Genomic DNA, 24,201 nt, shown 5'->3' on the forward strand with positions numbered 1-24,201 from the left:
GGTCCTCCTGCCCCACAAGGATGTTCAAGCCAGGTGACCCATCACTCCCTAGGTCTTTCAGCATATCTGCAAAGCTGGGGTGGATTCCAGCTGCCCTCAACGAGATTATTGGTGTGTCATTAAATCCCAGGTGTGTTTGGGGAGGCTCAGCCAGGTTGGTTGATTGCAGCCCACCCCCCTCAGCCACAGAGCTGGTGCACTAAAGGAGGAAGCACGTGGATTCCAGCTAAAGCAGAGGGGGTGTATGAATTATTTCAGTTGGACAGTACAAAATGTGTGGGTGAGTTCTTCTACCTTTTAGAGAAGTGTTATAGGAGCTGTAATTACCAGGCCAAGATCTCGGGCTAATGTTTGACCTAGAAGTGGAGCCAAGCTTTCCAAATCACACAGGGTGTTTTGAAACTCTTAACCTCAAAAGACATGAGATGAGCACCTCTCTCATGTGTTGCCATTCAGGGTGGTTATTATCAGCTCAAGCTTCCTTGGTGACGGTGGGGTTTTTTGGTGGCTGAGTTACAGCTGTTGAAAAGCATTGGTGCTCCTGTCTCCAAGTGTGTGTGCACTGTTCAAGGTTGGTTGGGGCTCTGAGCAACCTGGTCTAGTGGAAGGTGTCCCATGCAGGGGGGTTGGAACTAGATGATCTTTGTGGTCCCTTCCAAACCACTCTGTGATCTTCAGCCCATCACACATGGTTGCTGGGATAAAGTGTTGGGGTTTCTGAGGGTGTCAGCCCAGATTTGCCCTCTGTGGTCACTCGGCAAAAGGGGGACAGGGGCAAAACTGTTCACCAGTATCTTACCTTTAGAAAACCTATTACTGGAATTGAATTTCCCTACTGTCTTGAGACTGGGCCATGAGAAGTGATGCCAGCATCACAACAGTGAATCTGAACGAAATCTGGCTTCTGGGTTGAAACTATAGTCATTGCAAAGCAGAACTGGCCATGTAAAGGAAGTAATTGCTCTACAGGCTGAAAGGATTAACTGATATAATGTGAAAAAAAACCCACAACCTGCTCTGCCTCTTGCTGCCCCAGGAATGTGCAAGGGCACAGGAAGCAAAAGGAAGGTGTTTCTCCAACCTTGTAGGATCTCTAGGAGCAGCAGTGGCACACAGGGACTGCTCTGCTGTGCTTTCATTCATGATTTCACTTTGCAGCAAGCTCAAAAATGTGGGTGTTTAATTCACTGCAAGCACAACATTGATTTCAGTTTGGAAAACAGCCTAAAGTGCCTCCTCGTGAAGCTAATTCTGGTATTGCACATACTCATAGTCCTGTGGCTTGCATTTTTATGAGCTACCTCTGAGGATCTGGGTTTCAGTATGTGGAGCCAGAAAGGATCTGTGTGTTCCTGTGCTGACTAACCCACCTACGCTGCGTTTCTTATTTGCAAGCACATCTTGCATGGTTTGTGTTATCCCTGATGAAATGGCCTGATATTTCTGGAAGCAAGTGTAGGGGCATTTAGGCCGTGGCTTAGCAAGGTGGGGTCAGTTGTTGTAGCTGGGGTGGAGGTTGTGCTGATGTTTGTTACCTCTCGTGCCTGGATGCTGCCTTTTCATCTGGGAGTGGATGCAGTGAACCTGCAAAGATGGGAAAAGGATTGCTCAGCCATTTTATAGTCAAGGAAGTCAGAGCTCAGGGAGCTGATGCTGTCAAGTGATGGTGATGCAGTTATGGAAGCCAGGAGTGGAATGCAGGTCTCCTGACTCCCTGTCCTGTAAAGGGAGAAACAAGATCAAGATTGAGATCAAGAATGTGGTCCAGAGGAACCACGGGTAAGTCAGCCCTTTTCTTGGAGCATGGCACCCAATGTGTGGAAGATAAGGATCTGCTGTTTCATCAAGTAACTCCAGCTCCATGAACATGAGATGGGTGGACAAAGCAGGGCAGGAGATAACATTCCCAGCAGTGTTTTGATGGAAGGGTCTTTACTGTCACAATCCTTCCTCCCCCGAGCTGTTTTGTCCCCACTTAATGGATGGGAAAAGAGAAGCTGAGGTGGTGTTCAGTGGTGTGGCCTTTCAAAGCCAGTTATTGCCTGGCCAGGAGAGCCTGAGGCTGTGGCTCACAGGCCTGTGCATCAGCCTCCCCCCCCCCCCTCCATCCTGCCATCCAGGCTATTAAGGAAGATGATTTATCACGTAATGATAAAACCCGATTTCCGGCCGTGCTGTTGACTCACTCCATGGCCGTAAGCAAATCACCTCCTTTCTTTCTGGCCCTCGGTCTCCCCACCAGAAAAGCAGGCTAACAACCTTGCTCCCTCCCTGCAGACAGCTGAGCTGTTTCTCTGATTGCTAAATGGCCTCAGGTGCAGAACACAGGAGTTGTCCCTTAGGTCATCAGGGAATTATCTCCCACCTGTTTGATGCCCCAGTCTCTTTATTCACTTTGGTGGTGGAAGAAGCCATGTTCTGCTCCCCTTACTTTGGGAAGACTCCCAGGAATGCCATAGACAGGGAAGAAAAAGGACTTGGATGTGTTTTGGATTAGCTAAATATTAAACTATGTCCAGGTGGAAATGAGCACCTGTGAGCCCCAGAGCAGCATTCCTGAGGCACGGGTCACAGGAGGGGTGAGTACATGTGTGGGGTCTGCTGGTGTGGGAAGGGAGCTGGTGTGGGAAGGGAGCTGGTGTGCAGGCCTGGAGCCAGCCCTCTGCCCAGCCCCATCCATTCTGCTTTGCCTGGAAGGAGTGTTCTAAAAATTGCTAGTCTTTCCCAGCTAAAGTAGGTGAAATATTTATAAACCCATCCTCTAGAGGAGACCTTTTGCATAAGCATCCACCACTCTGACTTTAAAACATGCAGCCCCCCCCCTCCCCCCCCAAAAACAAAAAAAAAAGGAAAAGAAAAAAGCCATCTTGTGCTTCTCCTCCAGAGAAGTGGCAACTTTAATTGCATTTGTCTGGAATGGTGGCACCTATTTACCAGTGCAGAGATGGGCAGCAGCAGAAAAAGGGGCTTTCTGGGCTTCCTTGCCTGGCTGTGCTCTCTTTTGCATCAGGTTCTCTGCCGTGGAGTTCAGGGTTGTTTGTGCCGTGAGGTGGGGACCACGCGGCGGGGTCCCAGCTGGGGGGGACCCCCACTTCTGGCAAGATGATGCAAACCCCGTGGGGATACTGGGGGGAGGGAAGCGGGGGGGAGGTGTGTGCGTTGGGGCTCCTTTTGGCCCCTCGGAGCGATGCGCTGAAGCTGGAGGGATGGAGAGGGGCTGCAGGAGATCCCGGGGGGCTCGGCCCCGCTCCGCACCGCCCCGCGCAGCCCCGGGGAGGCGGTGGCGGCCCCCGGCCCCGGAGGCGGAGCCACCGCCCGGCTCCGGAGCCACATCCCGCACAGGAGGAGCGGGAGCGGGGCCGGGAGCGGGGCCGGGGGGCGCGGGACCCCATCGCCGTGGCCGCCCAGGATGTGGTGGGACGAGCGGGTGTCGTCGCGGTTCCGGAGGAACCTGCAGCCCACCCTCACCTACTGGAGCGTTTTCTTCAGCTTCGGCCTCTGCATCGCTTTCCTGGGGCCCACGCTGCTGGACCTGCGCTGCCAAACCCAGAGCTCCCTCTCCCAGATCACCTGGGTCTTCTTCTCCCAGCAGTTCTGCCTCCTGCTCGGCAGCTGCCTCGGAGGGGTCTTCAAGAGGACGTAAGGCGCCCGGCAAACTCATCGCACCTCCCGCGGGTGGGCTTAGCTCTCCGCAGAGCCCCTACCCTTTCCTCCCGGGCTGGGGAAGGGGGGGTGGGCAGCGCCAACCAGCTCCCTCCCGCCGGGATGGCTGGGCTGGGCTGGGATGCTGCGGTTCCCGTGGGAAAACCCTGCCCGAGCGGAGTCCCGGGGGTCCCCTCGGGGGGAAGGGGCTTCCCGGCAGGCGGGGCTGCAGCGGCTCTGCGGGCTGCTCCTCTCCTCTTCCTCATGGTTTCGTACCCCTGGAGAGGAGCTCCCGGCTCCTCTGGAGCTCAGAGAGAGCCCTTAGCCTGAACTTACAGCCAGAACTTCCTGGAGGGTGTTTTCCTTCACCTGGTGGTTTATCACCAAAAATAATAATAAATAAATTGTTGGGAGCCTGTTTCAATAACCTGGGCGCCAGAAATGGAGGCTCCCCAGGAGCCTGGGCAAGCACGGGGGTGGGGACAGGGCAGCAGGTCCGTGGGCTGGGCAGGAGCTCAGGTGCAGCCCGATGGGGATTTACACGGAGCCTTCTGTCCAGGATGTGTTTAAATAATACAGGATGGCTCAGCCCTGCACATTGCCAAACAGGCACTGGAGTTGGGGCTTGGTGACAGCTCTACTGTGCTGAGAATCAGCTGGTTATTTACACTGCCACTATTTCTGCAGTGATGTAACATGTCAGCTCCAGGTGTGTCTGACAGACACATCGTGTAGGTGTAGATACTTAATTTGTATGGGGGAGAATTTTGCGTGAGTCCTTTTCTGCTTTCAGATGTCCGTTTGAAAATGTTTTGTTAAGCTCATGAAGTAGGGAGAGTGCTTAATGAAGGTGGCATTGGAGCACCTGTTAAATTGCCGTCCTGGTACACTGAGCTGTCCTGGTCCCCCGTCTGGACAGAGCAGGAGCTGTTCCCTGTCGGGCTGTGCTGGGAGAGGGGGTGCAAGGTGGGGTGCATGGGAACGGGGATGGCTTGTGGGAACCTTGTCCTGGGTCTGACCCAGACCCGAGGCTGCTGGGTCAGCAGGCAGTGCCTTTGCCAGCCCCTGCCCTGCCTCGCATATGTTTGAAGGAGCAGTAAAGGAAAATACAGAATTGTTTCCTGCTGTCAGTTCCTTCCCGGAACTCCTGCCCTTGGCCAGCAGGTTACACAGACCTGTTCAGGTTTTTGTGCTCAGAGACTCCCAAACTTTTAACTCTGCAGCAGCACGTTGGGGAGCAGAGAGTGTGTGTGGCTCCCTGTGGTTGGGAACCAGGATGTGTTTGTGATTGCAGCCACTTGGAGCAGCGGGCTTTTGCACAGGGTCTGTGAGCTCCACTGAGGAGCAGCAGCCCTGCCAGGCAGGAGGGCACGTTTTGGGGCAGTTGTAGCTTGTGAGAGTTGTGGGGGAGTTACTTGGAGCAGTGTGGGTACAAACGTGTGGGTTTGGATGAGAACATTCACTGCTCAGACTATGAGAACTCCTTTCAGAGATGGACAGATGGAGCTGTCCTGCTAAAGATTCTACTTCTGGGCCATGGTGTGGGTTTATAAATGAAATTATGCTGGTGCTGGGCAGGTAGGAGCACTAGGCAGGCTGTCTTTTCCAGTTAGAGGAGGGATAGCTGCTGGTAGAGGGTCCCAAAGCGTCGCCTGCCTGCAACCCAGCTGAGCCAAGGTCTGGCTGCCCACTGTGCTGGATTTCTAATGCCTGAGGAAAATAACACTTTGTTGATTGTTTTTGATTAAAATGCATATTGGTTTGAGCTGTCTGCTCTGAATGATGGATTTGTGAGTCAAAGCAGTGTTGTTACTGGAGTCTGCAGCAGAAGTGGGTGGTGGGACCTGAATAATGGTTTGGTTCCTCTTCCCGGGGAAGCTGCTGAAGGCTGGGTTGTTGTCTCCACTCTCTCGGCCCAGCTGGAGTCCTGGAGCACTGGGAGGACTCAGCATAATGGTGGCATCTGTCCCTTCCTCTAGCTCAGTGCCAGCCTGCCACAACTAGCTGCAGAATTCCCTCTGGTGCAAGATTCCAAGGAAGAGGAAAGTTTGCCAGGGGGAGTTTTCCCCAGCGATGCAGGCGCGGCTGGAGCCGGTTCCGCTGCGCGGCCCCTTCCCGGCTTGTTGGGAGAAATGGAGCTGGAGCTGTGGGAAGAGCAGCAGCTCCGTGGGGCAGTGTTTGAGCTCGTGCTCAGGTTCACCACAGGCTGCTGCTCCCTGGTAACGCGTGCTTGGGGTTTGCTGGGTTGTAATTTCAAGCTCTGCTTTGGAGCACCGCAGGTTTTTACAGGGTGTTTGCAGGGGCTGGGGTTTAGGTGAGGTGTGTGGTCCTGGCTCAAGCCCCAGAGCTGCTGGGGTGTTGGTAGAGGCCCCTCAAGCAAAGGCAGCCCTGAGAGCAGGTGATGGCCTCTGCAAGGAGCCCTGTGTGTGGAGCACACTGAGGACTCTTCTTTCCTGGTATTGCTTGGATTGGATTCTCTGAGGTGCCTGATGTGATGTGAGACTGCAAGGCCAGTGTTGGGGTGGGAATACTGAGAGGACTTGAGGCCCTGCCTGGACTCAGAAACCCAAGTAGGTGGTGAGGTCTTCCCTAAATCCACCCCTGAGCACCTGGCACTGCAAGCTCCAGGGGTGTGCTCTGTGCACCTGCATCTGTTGCTGCTCTCCCCTGTGCCCCTTGTCTTCCTCTTTTCCTTTCCCATTTTGCTGGATTTTAAGCTTGTGCTGTGAAGTTTGGGTCATGCCCTGTCTGTGCTGCTGTGCCACACGCGTTTGTGACAGAAGCACCAGAGTAACTGAGCCTGTGTCGCAGTTTGCTTTTTTAAAAATTATTTTTCATTCAGAAATTGCATTTTTCTGTCCTTCTGTGTTCTCTGATTTTGCTCCCAGTGCTTGGGTCAGCACTGAACTAGTCCCACTGGTGTTGGCAGAGGAGAGGAGGGGGCTGGTAGGTCTGTGGCTGTGTTGGAGCCCTGAGCAGGCTCTGCTTGAAGCAATGAGCACACCAGGGCCTGGGGGGCTGGTGAGATGGGACCCTTCTTTTACCTTTAGCCCTGGGCACACGTGAATGTCACAGCACCTCAGTTGAGTGTGGGTGACCCTGTTCTCTCCCTGCCCTTCACACCCCCATCTTCTGAAGGTTTCTGTTCAAGCATGGGGCTGGTGCAGAGGACACTTTGCACCACAAATGAAACTAAAGCCTTTTGTTGCTGAGAGCAGAGAGCACAGTGACTTGAGCATGAGCACCCTGGGAGAGGGCAGTGCTCCCCAAGCCTGGCTGGTGCTTCCTGCAGATGACAAGGATGCCTGAAGGCAGGTGTGGGATGATCCATGCTGCTTCCTCCATGTCCCCACCTTGTCCCCTTAGTGCTTGGATTTTCTAATTAGCAGCTTAGGAAGCCTGAATCAGCCTGATTATAATTTTTCTTCTTCATGTGGGGGACTTGGAAAATGCTCCCTGGGGTGGGGAAAAATCCTTGAAGTTGAAGAGTGTGGCTGCAACAGGAACGTTGAAGTGGGGGTTATATACACTGGGTGGGAAGAAGAGAGGAAGCTTTGCTGGCTGTGACTACAGGTTTCCCATCGTCGGGACCCCCTCTGAAAGACATGGGGTACCTCACTGAAGGAGGCTTTCTAAGACGTTGTTTCTAAAAAAACCCCCAAGCAGGTTGTTCTTTGACTACATCCTGGGGATCTGGTGTGGGAATCAGCAATTTCTTGGTCCCTCCTGATGCCAGAGGCAGGGAAGGGGGCAGCAGGGCTGCTCTGGGCTGTGGGCTGCTGGGGTTTGCAGGGAAATGCAAATTCCTGTGTGATTAACACCTTAGGGCTGGAGGCAGGAACTTTTGCTCATTGGCAAAACCCGAGGTGATCTTCTTCATGCTTTTTAAGGTCATGGCATCATCTGCAATTAATATTTAACTCTCTAGCAATGAACATGCTCCCCAGCCAAGCATGAATGGTGCTGTGGTTGCTTTGCTAGGGCTGCAGAAGAGAAGAGGCATTTCTGGGATGTCTTGGTCTGCATTTCCCCACTGCTGCCAGCCTTGGATTTCCCAGCTACTACTGGTGCCTCTGCCTCTCACTCCTGCTGTACCCTGGAGAGTGCTGCCTGGTCTCTCCAAGCTCGAAGCTGCTTCTCTCTCATTTGCTGGTGGTTTTCCCTGCCGTGACTGCGCACATCTCACTTAGCTTTGCTCCCTCCCCCAGAAATCCCACGCTGGCTCCCTCTTTGCTGTCAGAGGAACATCAGGAGTTATGGCTTTGCAAAACATTGGCTCCTCCAGTGTGGTCTGGCTGATGGGCGGGAGGGACTGTGCTGGGAGATGGGAGGGACTGTGCTGGGAGATGGGAGGGACTGTGCTGGGAGATGGGAGCGCCCCGAGGTGCTGGTACAGCCAGGTTTGTGCCACTGGGCAGGAGAATTAAGGAGACGTGTCCTTGGCCCGTTTCTCTCCGGTGCTGCTGGAGGCAGGGGAGCAGGAGCAGGACGGGGAAGGCCACATCACTCTGGGTTTGCAGATGAACCAGGCCACGCCAAAACGCAGTGACATGCCCAGGGCTGGGCCGTTCTGGACGAGCACTCCGGGTTGGCAGGGAGGTGCCCGGCAGGCACAGGCTCTGCTGCAGCTCCAGCCTCTGCTGCCTCCTTCTCCTCCCTGCGGAGCACGGGCTGCTGAGAGCCCGCGGCGCGTTCTGCTGCCGGGTTGCGTGTCTGTGCCAGGGACGTACCCGTGCTCCTTGGGGCAGAGGGCTGTGCCCCACACCCCAGCAGCAGATCCCAATTAGCAGCTCATTACAGCGAGACACTGGCCATTGCAACAGGGCTGGGGAGTCCAGGGTGGGGAGGGGACGCGCCTGAGCTGCGTTACCCTCTGCTGGGACTTTACGCTCCCGTCTTTCTGCTGGTTCTAGCGCTTCGCTGTCTGGTCCTCGTTTCCTTCCTTCCTTCCTGCTTTTCCAGCTGGCAGCTCCGGAGCAGAGCGGTGCCAGCCCGGGCTGCCGGGTGCCCGGCTCTCAGCGGCAGGAGCTGCCCCTGCCCGCACCGCCCCTGCCCGCACCGCCCCTGCCCGCACCGCCCCTGCCCGCACCGCTGCCAGACTCCAGGGATGCGCCAGCGATGCCTCCACCGCAGAAACCCCTCGGGCTTCTCCGAGGGACCGCCTGGCTTGGGCAGGGGCAGCAGCGCTGCATCCCGCCCCGGGAGCTGCGGGCAGGGCCGGTGCTGCGGGAGCAAAGCGCGGGGAAGGACCCGCAGCGGCTCCCGGGGGGGTCCCTGGGGAGGCAGCGCAGCATGAGCAGGCAGGACCGGGGGGAGACGGATGTTGGCAGCTGGGACTGATTGCCCAGCAGCTCTGGTGCCTGCTCCTGTGACACAGCCCTGCACCAGAAGTGTCCTGGAGCTGCTCGGAAGTCGTGACGTGGCCTCACCAGCCTCTACCCGTGTCCCTTTCCATTCCCAGATCTCTCCAGTTAACAAGGGAAGGTTCTCGGGCTCTATTCTGCCTTGAAATGTGCAGAACAGGGGGCTGAAGCGGTGGTTACTCTTCTCCATGAAAGCTGGGTGGAAGATGTGCCTCTTTGAAGCATCCCACAGGAGCTGGCAGTGCCCTAGGCTGGCTGTGGTGTGGAGCTATGGGGGTGCTGGGTGTGGAGCTATGGGGGTGCTGGGTGTGGAGCCTCTCCCTTGTCTTCTCAGAAGAGCATGTGCTGGAGCTGCATTAGTTGGAGCTACAGCCTGTGGGTGCATCTCCTGCTAATGCCTGCACCACCGACTGAGCTGAGGCTGAAAACTGTTCTTGTGGCAGTAATTCCATCCTGTCTTTTCTCTTTCCCTGGCTCAGGTTGTCTCAGTCCTTGTTTGCACTCTTTGCCTCATCACTGGCCATCTCCTTGGTCTTTGCCATCATCCCCCTGTGCCACAATGTGGTGGTCCTGGCTGTGGTCATGGCTGTGGCAGGACTGGCCATGGGTTGCATCGACACCATCTCCAACATGCAGCTGGTGAAGATCTACCAGAAGGACTCAGCCATCTTCCTGCAGGTGAGCATGGAGCCACAACTCCCCTCTGGCTGTGCTTCCTCCTCCGAGGAAGAGGAGTGAATGTTCTGGCCAGCCTCCCTGCAGAGGAGAGCAGCACACACCGTTGCTCCACTTGCCCACCTCAATCTCTTGCAGGCCCTTCATTTCTTCGTGGGCTTTGGGGCACTGCTCAGCCCACTGATAGCTGACCCCTTCCTCTCAGACACCAACTGCATCCTCTCAAACTCCACGGCCAACGCCTCCAGCAACCTCCCCCACATCCGCAAGTCCCTGGTCCCGCACCATCCGGGCAACCTGTCCCACTACGACCTGCCCATGAAAGGCATGGTGGTCACACGTGTCTCCTACGCCTTCTGGATCATGGCCCTCATCAACGTAAGTGCTGCAGCTGGGGTGGCCCAAGCTGGGGACACCCCTGCTTCTCAGCTTGGCGGGTGGTTTGAGGGGGGTGTTGGTGCCTGTTGGGTGGTCCCAGCCATGGAAGGAGGCCTGAGGGTGGCTGTGGAGGTTCATTTTTATTTTTTTTTTTCCCCCAAATGCCCAGTTTTCAGCTGGCACCTTGGGCAGGAGGGCAGGACTCTGGAGCTGGGCCAGTGGCTGCTGCATAGTCAGATGTGACAGGGCTGATGTACCGTCCTGTGGGATTTCTCTGACCTCTGGGGAAGCAGGTTGTACCTCCAGCGTCCCCCTGGGCAGGAGCTACACCTCTATATAACCTGTAATTATACCTATGTAGAACTGCACTCAGAGCCAGAGGGTCTTCCTCCGTGGTCAGTCTGGGAATGGAAGCTTGATCAGGAGTCTCTGCCTATTCACTGTGTTTCCCTGGAGATTTGCAGCAGATGTAAAAGCCCCTCCTTTGTGAGAGGGCTGGGGTTTAGTTCCCATCCTCTTTCTCTGCCCTGCTGAATCCCAGAGCTGGTCTCCAGCAAGAAGCTCTTGCCTGCAGGCTCTCCCTTTGAAACATGGCCCAATTCCTTATGCCCCCAATTAATACCTGAATCCCAGCAGGGTTAAATACAGCTGGTCCCTTGCCCAGCCTCCCTGGGCTGTGGCTGTCCCCATGCCTGTCCCCAGCCCTCTGCAGCAGAGCTAGATAAGCTGCTGCTGTCATCTCCCTGGTGGCACCAGCCCTGGGAGCGGGTGTGTAATTGTCCAAGTAGCTCTGGAGTGAGAGCAGAGGAGCCTGTGGTTGCATAAGGATTCCTGGTGCTCCTTCTCCCTGTCCCAGCCTGAGGAGCAGCCCCTGACCTCCCTCCACTCCATCTGCACTAGGTCTTTAGAGTGCTCTTGGAATTCCCATTTGTCCAGGACTCCAGCAGTGCCCAGTGCAGGGGCTTTTGCTGGGCCCAGGCAGGCAGGTCGCTGGGGTGAGGGGCAGAGCAGCACCCGAGCTCCTGGGGCAGGGGCTGCAACGAGCTGCTCTGCTGAGCTACCAGAAAGGATGCTCTCTGCCCAGGAGGAGAAGCCAGCTTAATTACCTCTGACTTCGGCGTATGCCGTGGGAAATGTGCTTTTAATTACGCCAGAGTGTTATCTATTTTGCCAGTCAATCTTGAGAAAACTAATTTAATTCTGAAGGCAACATTTTAATATCTGCCTTGAACACCGCGACGTGTCTGGTGATCTGGAGCACTGGTGGGAGGGTGATTGTCAGACCCCTCTCTGTTCCTGGTGGTGTCTCATGGACATTTTGGGAGCAGGATGGGACCCTCAGCTGGTCCCACCGTGTCCATAGCAGGTTGTGAGCTGGGCTGGTGCATCACTGCACACCCAAGGGCTGTTTGCAGGTGTGGGTGTTTTGCACGTGCTGTGTGGGATCCCCAGGAATACTGCAGGGAGTCCCAGGAATACTGCAGGGAGCCTGATGGGTTTTGTGATGAGGATTAGGTAATAAATATAAGAGGAGTGGTGAGTTGGACATCTCTGGAGTGTGTGCCCTTGCCAAAGCTGAGCTGTTATTGTCTTTCCCAAAGCCTCACTGAGCTGACTTGATTCCTTGTTCAAACTAAATAACCCCCTGACTGGAGAGACTGGGAGCAGCTCAGCTCCAAAACTGCTGACCCTTCTTTAAGGTGTAAATGGCAGAGGAAAATGATGATAATTGGTATTTAAAACCCCAGGGAAGTGGATGAAAGGAGTAAGCTCCAGAAATGGAAACCAGGACCAGCAACTTTGTTATAAAATGGTCAAAACCACATTTCCATCCCAGTTTTCTGACAAGCTGAAATTATTAATTTCCATTTCTTGCTTTGTTTAAAGTGGAAATGTCTCAATTTGACTTTGGCATAACTGCCATGTGTAAAGCTGACAGAACAGTTGTGTCCATGTTATTGAAGCAAAACATCTTTGATTTAGTAAAATGAAGTGGTTCAGCATTATCAAAATGAAGTGCTTGGCTGACTCCTGGCCAAAATTCTTCATTCTGAAAGAAAAATTTGGCTTTTTTAATCTGGATTTGGAACAAAAAAAACATATTTTAAAAATCAGTTTCCCACAGAACGGAAATTTCATCATCCAGCCCATTCCGAGGGGCTGGAAATGAGGAAAATGTTCCTCTGAGAGGGATGTGTTTGTCCGGAAGGTGGTTTCCCAGGGGAAGTGTGGGACACTCCATTGTGCTTAGGTTGCAGGGATACAATAGCAGGGAATGGTCCCGTGCTCCTGGGGGGAGAGACTGAAATAGAAACTGGAGGGAAGGAGCCTGGATCATACCCCTGCTGGGTGGTGTGATGCAGCAAGTTGTTGAGTTTATAATAACGGTTTAAAGCTGCCAAGGGGAGGGGAACATTCCCAGGGATTTGGTGAGTGGAGCTGGAGCACCAGTGGTGGGGCTCTGGCTGCCCCCTTAGCCCTGCAGCCCCTGCCAGCTCCCAGCAGGGTGCTCAGGTGCTCAGTCTCCTCCTTAGGAAACAAAGAAAAGCAGAGCTGCCCTGGGAAGAAATCCCAGGAGCAAATGGTTATCCCAAATCACTGCTGGCTCCAGAGGGAGGGCTGCTCGGAGGTGGGGGCTGGAGGTGGCCAGCTGGGTGTGGTTGGGTTGTTGTGGGGCATCATCAACCCTGCAGGGCTTTGAGGAGCAGTGTCCTCATTTTGGGGGCTGTGTCTCCTCTCTGGTTCTCGCTGTCTGGGCTCCCTGCAGGGTGGGAAGGCTCTGACAGCCCTTTGCCTGGTGCCCAGCAGCTCATGTCAGCCCCAAGAGAACTGAAGCTGCTGTAGGAGCTGAGCAGCAAGATCCTGCCCCTGGGAGCCTTGGCAAGTGTCCTGGGCCAGGGGGGCTGCAAGGCTCATCTTTCCCATCCCAGCTCTCTGGGGATGGGGACAGGGGCTCAGCACCCACCCAGCAGCCCTGTGCTCATGTGGGACAGTCCTCAACTTGTCCTGTGGCTGGGGTAGGCTGCTCCTCTGGGATGGATTTGCCCCTTTGCTCAGTGAAAAGTGCCCTGGCAGGGCCCTGGTGTCTGGCTCTGTTTGCTCCTCCCCATCTGCCCCTCTGATAACTGGAGCTGCTGTCGTGGCTGCTCCAGCCCCTCTGCACACCCTGGGTTTATGGCCAGCCCTTCCTGTGGGCCAGGTGGCCACAGGTGACTGTCCCCAAGGCAATGAGCCAGCCAGTGTTGCAGGAGACAGGGCTGCCTCAGGTTGGAGCCCCGAGAACCTGCTTTTTCTTGAGCTTGATCCTTTGCTTCTCCTGACCTTTCCTTGAGGCTGTGGCTGCCCATGGGTGAGGGCCATGGGTGTTTGGCCACGGCTGAGTCTCCAGCTTTTGGGCATTTCCTACCAGAAATGGCCAGGGCTGGCGAGCAGCTCATAGGGCTGGTGGGGTCAGAGCACCCAAGGTGCTGCCAGCCTCAGGGTGATCCAGTCTGGGTACAGCAAAAGGGACCCTTGTGCTTTGGAGGTGGGGATCTAGGGAGCAGGGACATGCCTGTGGTTTGAGTGGGAGTTGGGGGAGTCCAGAGCTGAGGCCCCTTTCTACATAGACACCAAGTGCTCCTTAGGGCTGGAAGTGCCCAGAGACACTATCTGTAGGGCCAGGCCCTCTGCGTGGGTATTTTTTTTGCAAAATCTGCAATTTAGAAGAATCAAAACAGTTCCTGACCTCCGGAAGGATTAGAACTATCAAGCAAACGCGTTTTTCTTCCATGGGACCGAACTAACTGTTCCTATTCCCATTGTTCCCAGAACAATGAAGTCCTCCTAAACGAATTCAGACAAGAGAGGCGGGGGGTGGGGTGGGGTGGAGGGAATTCTCCATACATTTAAATCATGCCACGAGCCAACAAAAAGCAGGAAATTTGGAGCTGGAGCCTGTGCTTGTTCACAGACATGTAGAAAACAAGCGCTTGGCGGCTGGAGAGTCAGCTGTCACTTAGGATTTCCTGGCTTTCTCCCCCAGTTTGTTGCAGAATAAACACCACTCGGTTGTGGTGGGAGGAGGAGGGAGGGCTGGGGCAGACTGGGCTTCAGTTGCTCCCTTCTGTTTTCTCTTAAAAAAAACAAACAACAAAACCCAAGGAAGAGCAAGTCCCTCCGGGCTCGGAGCCGTGGGTGGGAGCAGGAGCAGGAGCAGGCTGGTCCCCAGGCACGTGGCAGGGAGGGGGACAGTGCTGTTGGGCCTGGCATCTGGGGCTGCCATGGGATGGATCCAGTGGGAATCACAGGATCTTAGGGGTTGGAAGGGACCTGGGAAGACCACCCAGCCCAACCCCCTTGCCAGGGCAGGGGCACCCAGAGCACATCACACAGGAACGTGTCCAGGTGGGTTTGAATGTCTCCAGTGAGGAGACTCCACAGCCTCTCTGGGCAGCCTGTCCCAGGGCTCTGTCACTCTCACAGTAAAGAAGTTCTTCCTGATATTCACATGGAACCTCCTGTGTTCCAGTTTGCACCCGTTGCCCCTTGTCCTGTCACTGGACACCACTGAACAAAGCCTGGCTCTGTCCTCCTGACACTGCCCTTAATGTATTTGTAAACGTTGATGAGGTCGCCCCTCAGTCTCCTCCAAGCTCAAGAGACCCAGCTCCCTCAGCCTTTCCTCATCAGGGAGATGTTCCACTCCCTTAAAATGTCCAGGCCCACAGTCCCTGTGGGTGTTGGCACAGGTGGAAAGCCCTGGCTGCAGGGAATGGTGCTGGTGGGACTGTGATGTGCTGGGAGATCAGCGTCCCTGGGTGCAGGGGGGGTCTGTGGCTGTGACAGGAAGACTTTGTCTGGAGCATCCTTGCTCACCAGGTGGCACCACGGGGCTGTTTGAAGCTGGGGCCGTTGGCCTGGAAACCACTTACCAGGTGCCAAGCAGCCTCTGCTGATGGCTGGAGAGGGGCAGAGCTTGCTCTTCCCTCACCAGAGTTGCAGCCACAGGAGGTTTCCCAGTCGAGCTGTTCTTCTCTCTGCAGGGAAAAGCTGCTTCGTTATTGTCTTTCTTTGGGCAGAAGGGGGGAAATGCTGGGAGAGCAGAACATTTCAGTTCTGAAGGGCAGCTTTGGTGCTTCACCAGGTTTGCATTTAGGTGCTTTCTGTTCCAGTGTCCCTGTCCCCCCTCCTAGGTGAGTGTTCCCCAGCCCTGGCATCCCACAGGGACTGGCAGGAGGTGCCCCAGCCATGCTCTGGGTTAGGACTCTTGGCTTTTAACATGTTTTCTTTATTTCCCCCCCCCCACTAGTTCTAACAACCTCCACCCTTCCTGGTGGCTCCTTGCTCTGCTCTCAGCCTCTCTCCTTGCTCGTGGAGGTTAATTCAGGCACATCAGCTGCAGGTGCCAAGAGCAGCAGCTTCCTAGAAGGCCCTCGTGCCCAGGGAACGGGGCTGTGTTTTGTGTGAGGCTCGTGGTCCTTACCTGCCCCTCTCTGCTCCTCCCCAGCTGCCTGTCCCCATCGCAGTGTTTCTTCTGCTCTACAAGGAGAGGATGGTTCCCTGCTTCCCCAGCTCCAGCCACCCCCTGCTCTCGGCCGACGAGCTGGCGATGGAGACGCGACCCCCGGAGAAGGAGGATCTCTCCACCAGCACCATACAGAGACCACAGGCAGCAGGAGGTGAGCTGGGGGCACCTCTGGTGGGTTTGGAGGAACGAGGGGGGGAGCAGGGGGAGAAAAAGCCATATTTCTGAGGGCCTCTGTTGAGTTTAACCAGCAAGATCCATTGCTGCGAAGGAGGAAACTTTCCAAAATGTACACATGAATGTAATCAAGAAGTACCCAAACAATCCAGTTTGGTGCTCAGTTGCCCTCCAATTAGATGGGACCTGAACAGAGATTAGCATCCTGCTGTTTGGACTCCAGGCTGCCCTGAAATTAGACCTGGGCTCCCAAGTTGTTTAAGTACACGTGAAAGTTGTGGCTCTTCTTCTCCTCCTGGTTTTGGGTCAGGTTTTGAGCTGGCTCTGCCAACTGCTCAGTTTAAGAATCAGAACTCTGATTTTCATACATCTGAAAGCAATAAGGACACTGCCCTTGTTGAGGGGAAGTTAAATGCCAGCAATAGTTTGCTCTTGAACTTGTGACTACACCCTGTTTTGGGGACAATAGTGACATTGTTCTTTGCTACCCAAGAGAAACACATCGAAGGAAATTCTTCAGCTAAATAGAGAATCTCAGAAGTAATAATAATTTAGGGTTATCAGAGGAGTGTTTTGTGTTATTACAGAAGAGGCGGCTTTACCTGAACAATAAAAGGAAATTTTGGGGAATATTCAAGGCAGAGGCAGGTGGGGATGTGGTGAGGTGCTGCTGTAGGTGTCCCGAGCAGGGTGGGTTCTCTGGTGTCAGAGACAGTTGTGCTCAGCTGGTAGCATTTCCCTTAGCTGAAACATTGGTGTTTCTTTCCTCAACCCCACTGCCTGTTTTCACACAGCCCACTGGAGCTTCCTTTTCTTCAGATCTCGATCTTCCTCTTAAACACAGTTGAGATTTATCCTTAGAGAAGCAGGAAGGCTGTGCTGCCATCCTGCACAGACATGTCTGTGCTGGCAAAATCCCTCCTTCCCCATGCAAGTAGTGAGAATTCCATCTTTGCTGTGCAGGAGCAACTGTCTCACCTGCACAGGACTCCAGGTGCTGTGACCTTCACACCAGCCCCAGATTGGAGCAAAAGGATGGGACAGTCAGGAATTCCTGGGGTCCTGACCCCCAGCTTTGCCAGGCTGTGGCTCCCAGTCATCTGTTCAGAGGAGGCAGCACTAGCAGTGTGTTTATCACCTCTCTCCTGAGTTTGGCTTGTTTAGTTATCATTTGTCTGAGAGATGGGAGGTGTCCTGGGCAGGACTCTGCTGTGTGGTGGCACCAAGGATTGAGGGGCTCAGAGCATGAGTGCTGCCATCAAAGGGGCTTGTTGCCATTGCCTGTAAGAAGGGGCCAGCAAGGTGTTGCTCCTAAATGGGAAGAGGAGCACAAGCAGCTACTGTAAGAGAAGCAGCCAGTGTCCCAGAGAGCCCAGTCTGTGGCCAGCAGCCCATAAGCACATCTGTCTTCCTTCTGAAAGTGTATAGGGAGGTACAGAAAGAAGTTGTGCCAGCAGGGGTTAGCAGTGCTCCACCCTGGTCACCGTCCTCTATGAATCTCTGTCTTGCAGCTGAGCACAAAACAAATCCCCGTTGGGCTGGCACCCACCCAGCCCCAGGGGGACGTTCCAGCTAAGTTTGCTTTGCATTGTTTTTCACCAGGTCATGATGACTTATTTAGCTGCTGCCAAAGCAAAAACTTCAGAGGGGCTTCTTACACCTACTTCGCAGTCCACATCACTGGGGCTCTTGTTCTCTTCATGACTGATGGGATTGTGGTGAGTTCAGCTGATAGAGGGATCTTGTCTGAGCAAAGCTTGATGGCTTTTCTTCCTCCTAAGTCACCTGGAGCAGCCCAGGCCCAGCACAGTCCTCTGAGTGCAGTGGGCTGGACCTGAGGGTCTGCTGGTTCCCAAGGCAGCTCATTCAGAGCTAATCACAGTCAGGCTGGTATGTGCCCTGCTTCTTGGGAGGGTTTTGTGGCTTCTCCTAGGCTCTGTGTTGTTACAGCTAGGTGGCTACTGCTAACCAGGCCAGTTTAGAGCTAGAGTTGTGATGTTGTCTACTTGTGGGCAGTGGAGGACTCTTCTCATTTCAGCCAAGGGGCAAGAACAGCTTTGGTTTATTTCCTAAGAAATGGTGGCTCTTTGTTTGACCCATCTGAGCCCACAAAAGCCAAGAGAAGAACATGTGGGGATGGTGCCACCTCTCTGTAGTGGCCTGGCAGCGTGTCCCTGGCCAGCACAGGCACACAGGGGTCTCCATGTGTAGTAATGTCCTTCTGTCCAGGCCAGGAAGGTTTGCTCTGGGCTGGCAAGTTGATGTTCTGTTTCTTTCAACGGTTTTGTCTCAGTTTCCCCCACACTAAAACACTGCTGAGTCTTACTAGGGCATGAAGCAGGGCCCTGAAAGATGAGCAGGGTTACACAAAGCAGCTGTTAGGAACTTTCCAGAGCCTCCATCTTCAGGGATGATCACCTCCAGGTTCTTTATGTGATAAGTTTTGAGTATATGCAATCCCAAAAGGCAAGGCAGTCCCCAGGGAAGAGAGCATCTCTACAGCTAGGAGCTCAGCATGTGTTTTACCTGGTATTGCTGGCAACTCTTGCCCTTGTAGGAGACCTTAAGCCCCTCTGCTTTTGGTGGGAGCCTGTCTGCAGCTGCCAACCCTTGGGAACAAGGGTGGTGGAGGTGTGGTAGCAAATCCATAGGTGGGCTCTCCAGTGCTATCACAGTGACTATCTGAGGGCCAGGTTGAAGTTGCAAAGCCTGGCAGCCCCCCCCAAGCAATGTGAGCAGCTGTTTGTTTGCCCTGCAGGGAGAATACTCGGGCTTCATCTACAGCTACGCGGTGGAAGAGCCGCTCTCCGTGGGACACAAAGTGGCCGGGTACCTGCCCAGCCTCTTCTGGGGCTTCATCACCCTGGGCAGGCTCATCTCCATCCCCGTGTCCTACCGAGTGAAGCCAGCCACCATGGTCTTCATCAACGTGGTAAGGCTGGGGCACTGTGGTGTCCTTGGCCCTGTCTGCTCTGGCTGTGGCGTGTGGGGCTGCAGGGGCAGCTGAGATTTGCAGCTTGGGTTGCACTGGTTTTCTGAGCTTGCACCTCAGCTAATCCAACATTAGGTCTGTGAAAACACCTCGTAAAGTGTCTTCTAACTTTGTTTACTTTGCAGACTGTCTTCTCTGGCAGCTACAGGGAAGTGTACTGCCTGTGTTAGCCATGGGACAGAGAAGGCAGATTGTGCAGTAAACTCTCCTTAGACTGCAGCAGCTGTCAAAGAAACCACCTAGATTAATAAAGCACATTCACTTGAAGGAATCCTTTAAGGAAATGCAGGAAAGATGCATGTTAAGGATGTGCGGGCAGCAGGGAGGGAGCTGCTCTCGTTCACACTTCTTACCAAAAGAGAAAAAAACCAAGCAAACAAAGAAACCAAATGAGACGCACCAGTGGGGTCATTTCAGCAATTAACTGCAGTTAGAATTCCCTGCCTTCAGGATCCATAAGGGCCTGATGGAGGCAGGACAAGTCGCTCGTGCTGGTTTTGCAGAGCTCCCTCTGCTGGGGCCAAGCCCCTCAGCTCGGGTCCCTCTGCCCTGCTCGCTGCTCCAGCCGGAGCTGCCCCCTCTGTCTGGGCAGACACAGCGAGGGGATCCATGGGCTCGATGAAGAAGACTTAGAGAGGTTGGTGCTGGTCTTTTCTCACAGGTAGTTAGCGATGGAACAAGAGGGAAGGGCTTCAAGCTGCAACAGGGCAGGTTCAGGCTGGACATTAGGGAAAAAAATGTTCACAGCAAGAGTGGTTGGACACTGGAACTGCCCTGGGAGGTGGTGGAGTCACCAGCCCTGGGTGTGTTTAAGGATGGTTTGGATGTGGTGTTGGTGGGAGACGGGTTAGGGGAGAACTTTGTAGAGTAGGGATGATGGTTGGACTCAGTGATCCCGAGGGGCTTGTCCAACCTGAAAGGTTCTGTGATTCTATTGAGACATGGAGACACGATGGCAGTAGCAGTCCTGTTGGATTTAAAGCTGCAGAGAAGAAGTATTTTTTTTAAACACCACTGTGAGTCTCTACCTAATGAAGTTGAGGCTTAACTACCAGGCTGGGTCATGAAGTCCTGTTATAAAAAGTACCAAATTCTTTGGTACTTTGGATTTTCTTTGGTTACTTAAGTTTTCTAGAGACCACAATGTTTTTTCAGTATAGTTTATTTTATTTTCCAGATTATTTGCTTAAAAAACAACCAAACAAATCTAGAGCCTATTGCAACTCAGCATCTACTTCCCTAGTGACTCTGTGTGTGTTGTTCACAGGTTGGAGTCCTGATCACCTTCCTCCTGCTCCTGATTTTCTCCTACAGCATCGTGTTCCTGTTTGTGGGGACAGCATCCCTGGGGCTGTTCCTCAGCAGCACCTTCCCCAGCATGCTGGCCTACACTGAGGACATCCTGCAGTACAAAGGTGAGCTGCCATCCAGGCACTTCTGGTGGGCTTGGGAAAACCAGGGATTGTTCAAGGGCTCAGATACCATCACTCCTGCTTTGGAATACAGTGTTTATTCAAGCTTGTAGTCAGAAAACCAGACTGCACAAATCCCAGCTTCATTGTACTAATAACTTCTCCAGGCAGGGATCCAGCCTGGTTCTTGGTTTCCTGCAGCTTTAGGGCCCTGGGCACTGAGAGGAATGTCTGCTCTAGAGACTTAGAGGGAGCTGGTTTTGGAAACATCACCCAGATTATCAATGAACTGAAAATCCCTGAGTTTGGCCAGTGCTTACACGTCCCTGCCAAGCTGTGTCTTTGGGGCAGTGATAAGGAAGGATTAACATCTTTCCAAGAAGAAGCAACATCATCTCTGCCAACAGAGATGAGTGACAGAACCAGAGGTGGTTTTTTGGCTTGAACTTTTACCTTTCTGCAGCACCACAGGTTGGAAGAGGCAAGTCTCAAGAGTAGATAGCACCATACATTAAGTATTGGTAAAGCTTGTACGGATTGATCATGGAAGAGCAGTTTAAAGAAGCCACAGGCTGATCCTGCTGGTGCTTTCACCTGTTCCTTGCCAGCATCACTCACCCTGTTCCTTTGCAGGTTGTGCCACAACCGTGCTGGTGACTGGAGCTGGAATTGGAGAGATGGTGCTACAGTTACTGGTGGGATCGGTAAGTGCAGGCAGTCCCAGTCCTGGCTGTGCAGAGCTGCTGGAGAGCACAGCAGCTCCCAGCAATGAGGCTCTCACTGAGGGCTGATGAGGTGGGAGGGTTACACTGACATCTCTGCTCCCTTTCCCCCTCCGTTTGCAGATTATACATGATCAGGGCAGCTACAGTTTCCTGGTCTGCGGGATGATCTTTGGAGGCCTGGCCTTTACCTTCTACGCCTTCCTCTTGTTTTTCCACAGGATGTACCCTAAGCCCTCATCAGGTAAGAAAGCACCAGCTCTGAGCCCTGCTTCATCATGAGAGGAAGAGTGGCACATGCTCCACTCCATAACCAGGCTGCAGCACTCCAGCAAAATGCAAGGAAATGTTTATTTTACTCCTGCTTCCCGTCCCTTCTTCCTGCTTTGACTTGCCCACGAAGCCTTGGCAGCCACAACTCAGGCTTTGCTTGTTTTTTTCTGCTGGAGAGGCAAGGGAAAAGTAGGAATGGTGTGTGAATCACAGAGGAATGATAAAGCACATAAGACAGTAGCTGTGAGAGCCCTGCTGTGCCATGGCAGGACTAGCAGCAGTAAGTACAGACTGCACGAGCTTCCCTACACTGTTCCCTGGCTAAAATCCAGGGAATAAGTGGGTCTGCCATCCAAAGGCAGCTGTCAGGCTCTTGAGAAGAGCCTCACTGATAAAGGATTTCTCTTACAGTTTGCCTCAGGCTGCAGCCACTATTTGCTTTTATAAGAACCTTTTGTAAGAGGAGCACTGTGTGATGGGCAGAAAAATTATTCAGGTTACTGGAAATGGAGGCCTTTTTATTCCATGACCAGTGAAGTAAACTGGGAGGTGTGGTGGGGGGATAGAAGAACCATGTCCATGTCTGGGAGAGCTGGGGCATATTCCCTCCAAATGGAATCACAGAATGCATTGGGTTGGAAGGGACCCTTAAAGGCCATCTAGTCCAGCCCCCCTGCAGCAAGCAGGGAAAACCCAGCAATTATTAACACCTCTATAGAGATGGCAATTCAAAATGGTTACCTTCCCAAACTGGGTCCTGCAAAAGTTAATGGGACAAGGAAAAAAAAAGTCTTTTCAGCCCTCCTTAATACCTCAGAGTTCTTTGACCCATATAGCCCTTGATATTTCCCAGAGCTAGTGGAATTGTTATGTATATTTTTATACGTTTGTTTGTGTGTATGCATGTGTACACAAACACACACAAACACCCCCGGTACCTTCAATTGAAGAGTTCATGTCCGTTTTGCAGATCTGGATGATGTCTCCCCTGACAAACCAGCAGTGATGGAGGACACTGGGCAGTACCAGCGCTGAGGACGTGGCCGAGGCTCTAGACAAGCAATAAAGAACACACAGTTAAGCATTACTATTAAGGATGATTTCACTTTTAAAGACTGAATCATGCAAGTTCTCTGCAATCAAAAGCACATGGGACTGGGTAAGTCAGAATCAAGGAAACATCCTCACACTGCATCGAGCTAAACACGAGCTGCCCCTGCCACAGCTACCAAAAAGAAGAATGAGCATCAGCCTGACCCCGTGGTGAAAGGCTGTGGGGTTTGGCAGGGCTGAGGGGAACAGCCCCCCTGCAAATGAACTTTCTTACCAATTCAGGATGGAGGGTGGGAAGGGATTCTCTCTGTTCCAGAGGTAGGGCTGAGATCTCCTGGCCTAGTCATTGAACTCAACAGATTGTCCCTTTGGCCTGGGAGGTGCAGAAGCCTCTACAATGAGCAGCACAAGCCTGGATTTGAATTAAGTTTTGTGCAACACTGACTTGAGCATCTGTCACCTACATGAAGACTTCCACGGGGGGGGGGGAATAAACTGCACAACTGGTGGAACTCCCCAGGTGCACAGTGGTAGCAGGACCTGTTGATATTTGCACAGTTGATTCTTGTATATTACACAGACATGTTCACTGAGACAGTGTCTTTTCCAGCATGCTTGGGCCTCTTGATTATTAAAATCATTAGCTTTATTATTTTTTTTAAGAGAAGTCAAGAATGACTCGTGATGGTTTGTTTTTTTGCTTTAAGTCACTAGTTTAGCTGCTCCAGTTGCAGTCTCTTTTGAGGGTGGTTTTATTTCTAGCTTCCAGTTGAAGCTTAAACAGGTATTTGGGAGCCAGTCCCCAGCTGCTTTATCTGTGCAATACTGAGGATACAGGTGCCTTCTGCAAGGTACTCACACCCACTCATGGCCTGTTACAAGCTCTGAAGAAAGGACTGGCTTTAGCAGAGTGCAAAGCCCCACACCAGCTGTTTCTTCAGTGAGTGATTGGACATGGATTTTTTTTGCTGTAACTGCTGTACGTGGATGTACATGTGTGTATATAAAGCAGTGAGTAATTAAAGGTGGTTGATTGCTAGACTGGACTTGGGTAACTTCAGCTGTTTCTGGCCAGGACTATCAGCTAAGTAATAAATTATCATAGTATACTTGTAATATTAACATAATTGTTAACTAATTAGCTAATTATTTAACAACATCACCAGTTCTGGCTTTCAAACTCAGCCTGAACCTACCAGCTGTTTTAAACTGTCCTCAGCATTTTTATTTTTCCAAGCAGTAAATCTTACCTTCCAGAAAGTGTCTTCACAAGGCTCTGCAGAAGCCTCGGGACAAGCAGGCTGGGTGAGCTGACCCTGTGCACCCGGGGCTGAGGGCACAGGAGGCCGGTCCAAGAAGGAGGTAAATGCAGCTGAATCCTGGGCTGAACTCATCCCTGAGCAGCCCTCCTGCCTCGCAGCCCGGGCAGCCTGGGCTGTAGTTCTTCTCTGGCACCACAGGATGACACTGTTACTCTGGGAGAGATCCCGAATGCAGGAAGTGTCTCCTGCAAAACCCATTTGCAGCCAAAATCTCCCCCCCCCGATCAGTCCTTAGTCCCTCCATCCCTGTTCAGAGGAAATGAGCACAAAACAACACAAGGAGGGCGTTTATTTTGAAAGAAGTCTACTCAGATGACACAGATCTCACAGCAGGGACTGTCTGCTATTAATAAAAAAAAGTAAGTATCTGGTGATGTCCTGGCAGGGTCACCAGCTGAAGGTGCTGCCAGGATCAGGTTTCTTTTGTTAGACTGTCCTTAACAATCCAACTCTCCACCTTCCTCTCAGCACCAGCTGGAGTCACTCACCAAAGGAAATTCCCACCAGGAGAGACTATCCCTGAGGTGGCAAAAAAAGCCTGAGCTGTGCCACAGAGCCAGGAGATGGGAAGGGCCAGGTCAGCTCAGGGGCTGGTAACTCCTCATCACCACCCCCTCGAGCTGCTCTGCAGCTGCAACTTTCCATTTCCTCTACTGAAACAAACCAAAAAAAACAACCACCCCACA

At 53.1% G+C, this 24,201-nt stretch overlaps 1 protein-coding gene across 2 annotated transcripts in view; it reads left to right on the forward strand.

Annotated features, from left to right (window-relative positions):
* MFSD4A (major facilitator superfamily domain containing 4A) overlaps positions 1-23,239 on the forward strand; it is a 28,008-nt gene extending 4,769 nt beyond the window's left edge. The window contains exons 1-10 of one of the 2 annotated variants that reach the window (XM_051639021.1): positions 3,366-3,639; positions 9,485-9,683; positions 9,819-10,058; positions 15,547-15,718; positions 17,344-17,459; positions 18,500-18,673; positions 20,001-20,148; positions 20,779-20,849; positions 20,991-21,111; positions 22,111-23,239. In XM_051639021.1, coding sequence (XP_051494981.1) covers positions 3,410-3,639; positions 9,485-9,683; positions 9,819-10,058; positions 15,547-15,718; positions 17,344-17,459; positions 18,500-18,673; positions 20,001-20,148; positions 20,779-20,849; positions 20,991-21,111; positions 22,111-22,175 — 1,536 coding nt within the window. In that variant the 5' untranslated portion in view covers positions 3,366-3,409 and the 3' untranslated portion in view covers positions 22,176-23,239. Of the gene's footprint in view, positions 1-3,365; positions 3,640-9,484; positions 9,684-9,818; positions 10,059-15,546; positions 15,719-17,343; positions 17,460-18,499; positions 18,674-20,000; positions 20,149-20,778; positions 20,850-20,990; positions 21,112-22,110 lie in introns of those variants that run through there. The other variant, XM_051639020.1, reaches the window with a different exon arrangement.
* The last annotated feature ends 962 nt before the right edge of the window (positions 23,240-24,201 follow it).

The sequence above is a fragment of the Apus apus genome, chromosome 23 (assembly GCF_020740795.1).
Source record: "Apus apus isolate bApuApu2 chromosome 23, bApuApu2.pri.cur, whole genome shotgun sequence".
Classification (NCBI taxonomy): domain Eukaryota; kingdom Metazoa; phylum Chordata; class Aves; order Apodiformes; family Apodidae; genus Apus; species Apus apus.